This window comes from Carlito syrichta, unplaced genomic scaffold (assembly GCF_000164805.1).
Source record: "Carlito syrichta isolate Samal-C Ts95f unplaced genomic scaffold, Tarsius_syrichta-2.0.1 Scaffold89767, whole genome shotgun sequence".
In the NCBI taxonomy this organism is placed as follows: Eukaryota; Metazoa; Chordata; class Mammalia; order Primates; family Tarsiidae; genus Carlito; species Carlito syrichta.
This window is the reverse complement of record NW_007033863.1, coordinates 300,721-304,726: the sequence shown is the minus strand read 5'-3', so window position 1 is coordinate 304,726 and position 4,006 is coordinate 300,721. Positions and strand designations below refer to the sequence as shown.

General features: G+C 55.6%; 1 protein-coding gene across 1 annotated transcript in view; it reads left to right on the top strand.

Annotated features, from left to right (window-relative positions):
* Window positions 1-4,006, top strand: part of RASAL3 (RAS protein activator like 3) — a 12,726-nt gene that overhangs the window by 2,903 nt on the left and 5,817 nt on the right. Inside the window, exons 4-10 of the mRNA XM_021712431.1 lie at window positions 424-554; window positions 676-754; window positions 859-920; window positions 2,069-2,139; window positions 2,902-3,028; window positions 3,117-3,215; window positions 3,966-4,004. Coding sequence (XP_021568106.1) covers window positions 424-554; window positions 676-754; window positions 859-920; window positions 2,069-2,139; window positions 2,902-3,028; window positions 3,117-3,215; window positions 3,966-4,004 — 608 coding nt within the window. The remainder of the gene's footprint in view (window positions 1-423; window positions 555-675; window positions 755-858; window positions 921-2,068; window positions 2,140-2,901; window positions 3,029-3,116; window positions 3,216-3,965; window positions 4,005-4,006) is intronic.

Here is a 4,006-nt window from a genome sequence, read left to right as displayed (position 1 = left end):
GCTGCTGGGGCCGGGAGCAGCCACTGCACTCCAGTCTGGGCGACAGAGTGAGACTCCAACTCAAAAAAAAAAAAAAAGAGAAGAATACTTGTGTGTAAAGCCCGACTCAGGCACTCACAAACTGTGTGACCCTTGGGCAAGTCACTCAATCTTCCTGGGCCTCAATTGCAATAGCTCTTTGAATGGCTTTTTGGAGGATTCCATGAGTGACGGCGTGTGAGGCTGGAAACACAGGACTGGGCACACAGTAGGTGGGCTGTGCCCATTACCCATGGTTGGTGGAGAAAAGGCCAAGAGAGAGGTGGAGACTTGCTCAAGGTTCTACAGTCTGACATGGCTGCTGGAGGGTGGGGAGGACAGAGGAGGGAACTCGTGGTTGGAGAAGGGGCTCTTGGGTCCCCCAATGCCTCCTCCTCTTCCCAGGGCCAGAGCCCCAGCCGGAGTCCCCTGCCCCACAGATGCCCGAGGCTCCCATGCCCAACGTGCCTGTCTGGGACATCGGGGGCTTCACCCTGCTTGATGGGAAACTGGTGCTGCTTGGGGGTGAGGAGGAGGTGAGAGGGGGCATGTGGCAAAGGGAAGGAGGGAGGAAGGAGAGAAAAAGGCAGGTGGGAGGGAGGATAATGGGAAGGTGGGCCTTTCTCTCTCTGATTAGTCCCTCCTCTGGGAGAACAGGGTCCCCGCAGGTCCCGGGTGGGAAGTGCCAGCTCGGAGGGCAGCATCCAAGTGGCCCTGGGGAACTTCAGGGATCCAGGTAAGCTTGAGGGGTGGCAAGACCTGGGGCAGTGGGAGCCTTTCGAGGTGGGGCAGGATCTAAGATGATTCCAACCCCAGCCCCCGACCTCTGACCACCTACAGATCGACTCCCTGGAAAGATGGAGCCAGAGGCGGCTGGTCCCATCCAGGTCCACAATGTCCGGGTAAGACAACCAGTTAAGGGTGGAGGCAAGAGCAAAGACTCCCAGGCCCTCTTACTGGGTGTTTTGGGGAGGTTGCTGATACTCGCTGGGCCTCAGAGTCCCTATGTGTGAAATGGAGCTAATGAGAGAACCTTCCTCTTGAGGCTGTTTATACGATGTCAGTAGAAAGTGCAGGAGCCTCGACCAGGTGCAGTGGCTCACACCTGTATCCCAGCACTTTGGGAGGCCAAGGTTGGAGGACTGCTTGAGCTCAGGAGTTTGAGACCAGCCTGGGCAATATAGCAAGACCTTGTCTCAAAAAAAAAAAAAAAAGAAAAAAAGAAAAATTTAAAAATTAGCTGAGTATGGTGGTGTGCGTTTGTAGTCCCAGCTACCCGGGAAGCTGGGACAGAAGGATCACCTGAGACCAGGAGGCTGAGGCTATGGTGAGCTGTGATTGTGCCACTGCACTCCAGCCTGGATGACAGAGTGAGACCTCCATTCAAAAAAAAAAAAAAAAAAAAAATGCTGGGCGCAGTTGCTCATGCCTGTAATCCCAGCACTTTGGGAGGCCAAGGCAAGAGGATTGCCTGAACACATGGGTTCGAGACCAGCCTGGAAAACATGGCGTAACCTCGTATCTACAATAAACCAAAAAATTAGCTGGGCATGGTAGTGCGCGCCTGTGATTCCAGCTACTTGGAAGGTTGAGGCAGAAGGACTTCCTGAGTCAAGCAGGAGCCAAGCATGTTGGAACCCGCCTAAGGCTGAGGTGGGAGGAAAGCTTGAGCCCAGGAGTTTGAGACCAGACTAGGCAACATAACGAGACCTCATCTCTTAAAAAAAAATGAAAAAATTTTCAGTCAGGCATGGTGTGCACACCTGAAGCCCCAGCTACTTGGGAGGCTGTGGCAGAAGGATTGCTTGAGAGTTCAAGTCCAGCCTGGGCAACATGACAAGCCCCTATCTAAAATAAATAAACAAATAAATAAATGGTGCAGGAGAGCATATAATTGATGCTTTAGAAATAGGAGCTGTTGGTTGCCCTTATTATTCCTGCTAATACAGCCTGAGCTTGGTCTTGGTCCCCCAAGATACGCAGATCCTCTGGGCACCCTGGGAGGGAAGGAGTTGAGAAGGGAGCACAGCTGACATCCCCCTCCCCACAGGGGTTGCTCAAGAGGCTGAAAGAGAAGAAAAAGGCCAGGTCGGAGCTGGGAGCCAGTGTCTCCCGGGATGGGTAAGGGTCTTTCAGAGGCTGGAAGGGTTGAGGTTCAACATTACCATCGCCGCCGCCTCCTCCTCCTCCTCCTCTTCCTCCTCCTTCCTGTCATTCTGGCCTTCACCAAACACCCGCTGTGGCCTCTGTGGCCTGCTGCATTTCAGTGATGCTGAGCCTGATGAAACACCTAGCCTGGAACCAGCCATTGGTTGCAGGGTGGAGTCAGAGTCTGACACAATAAAATAGGCACTAAGTCAGGGAGGGAGGGCCTGGGAGGGTCAGGGAAGGGACCCTTGAACTGAAATCTGAAGGGTGAATGGAACTAGGCCAAGAGGGTGCAGGAAACGCATTCCAGGCAGAGGGGACAGCAAGTGCGAAGGCGAAGAGGCAGAGAGAAGCAACAAAAACAAGGCCGGGGTGACCGGAGCTCAGAGAGTGAGGGATCAAGGCTGAGCACTGTCGCTCACAACTGTTATCCCAGCACTTGGGGAGGCCGAGGCAGGAGAATCACTTGAGGCCAGGAGTTCAAGACCAGCCTGGGCAACATAGTGAGACCTTATGTCTAAAAAAATAAAACTAAAAAAAAGTGAGGGATTGAGTGAGGAGGTGAGGTGACAAGGGCTGGACTCTGGAAGGGACACCACAAGGTGCCACGGGCGGTGGAGAAAACGGTGGGGGCAGGGAGGACAGAAGCCAGTTTAGGCTCAAGTCCATTCTGGCCTTCCTCTACCCTGTTGAAGGAGGGGAGGAATGACCACTTGGTCGCCTGCCCTCCCACAGCCCCCCCAGTGCTCTGGGCTCTAGGGAATCGCTGGCCACACTATCCGAGCTAGACCTGGGCGCCGAGCAGGACGTGCAGGTCTGGCCCCTGCACCCAAGCCTCCTGGGGGAGCCTCACTGCTTCCAGGTAAGTGTAGGCCATCCCCCACCTTGGACCCACCTCCGACCCTTTGGCTTCACTCCTGGCTTCACCATTGGATCTTCTGCCCCCACAGGTAACGTGGGCAGGAGGAAGCCGCTGCTTCTCTTGTCGCTCAGCCGCCGAGAGAGACCGCTGGATTGAGGACCTTCGTCGCCATTTCCAGCCTACCCAGGTCACTGCTTCAGAAAAGCTGGACACGGAGACCCCGCCCACAGGCCAGGCCTGCCCTTTCCACTCCACCCAAAACCCCTAACACACCTGCCCACTCACATTTTTTATTTTTTGGAGTCGTAGTCTCACTCTGTTGCCCAGGCTAGAGTGCAGTGGCATGATCATGGCTCACCGCAGCCTCAACCTCCTGGGCCCAGGTGATCCTTTCGCCTCAGCTTCCCGAGTAGCTGGAACCTCAGGCACATGCTATCACGCTTGGCTCATTTTTTAAACATTTTTTTGTAGAGACGAGGGTTCTCCACGTTACCCAGGCTAGTCTTGAACTCCTGGGCTCAAGCGGTCCTCCCGCCTTGGCTTCCCAAAGTACTGGGATGACAGGTGTGAGCCACTGTGCCCGGTCCCGCCTACACCTTTGCAGCGGCTCCCAGACTCCCCTTCGTGGATTACCTACCCACGGTCTAGCAGGGCCGCCCCTCTGTTCAATCCTGACCCTATTTGCGCCCAACGCTCTGCCAGGTAGTCCCCAAGTCCTCACTGAGCAACTACTGCATGCCCTGGCGCCCCGATCTCCCCAGGAGACCACAGGAAAGCTAGAAGCTTCCTCGTGGCCTCCTCGGGACTCCCGCGGCCCCAATCTCTTTCCCCAAGGGCCGTGCGATCTCCCTGGGGACCTGACGCGCCAGACTCCTGGGGACTTCCTTGGCGTGCCGACGCCTCTGAAACGCTTCCTCCACCCTACTCCCATCTGCAGGACAACATGGAGCAGGAAGAGACGTGGCTGAGCGTGTGGGT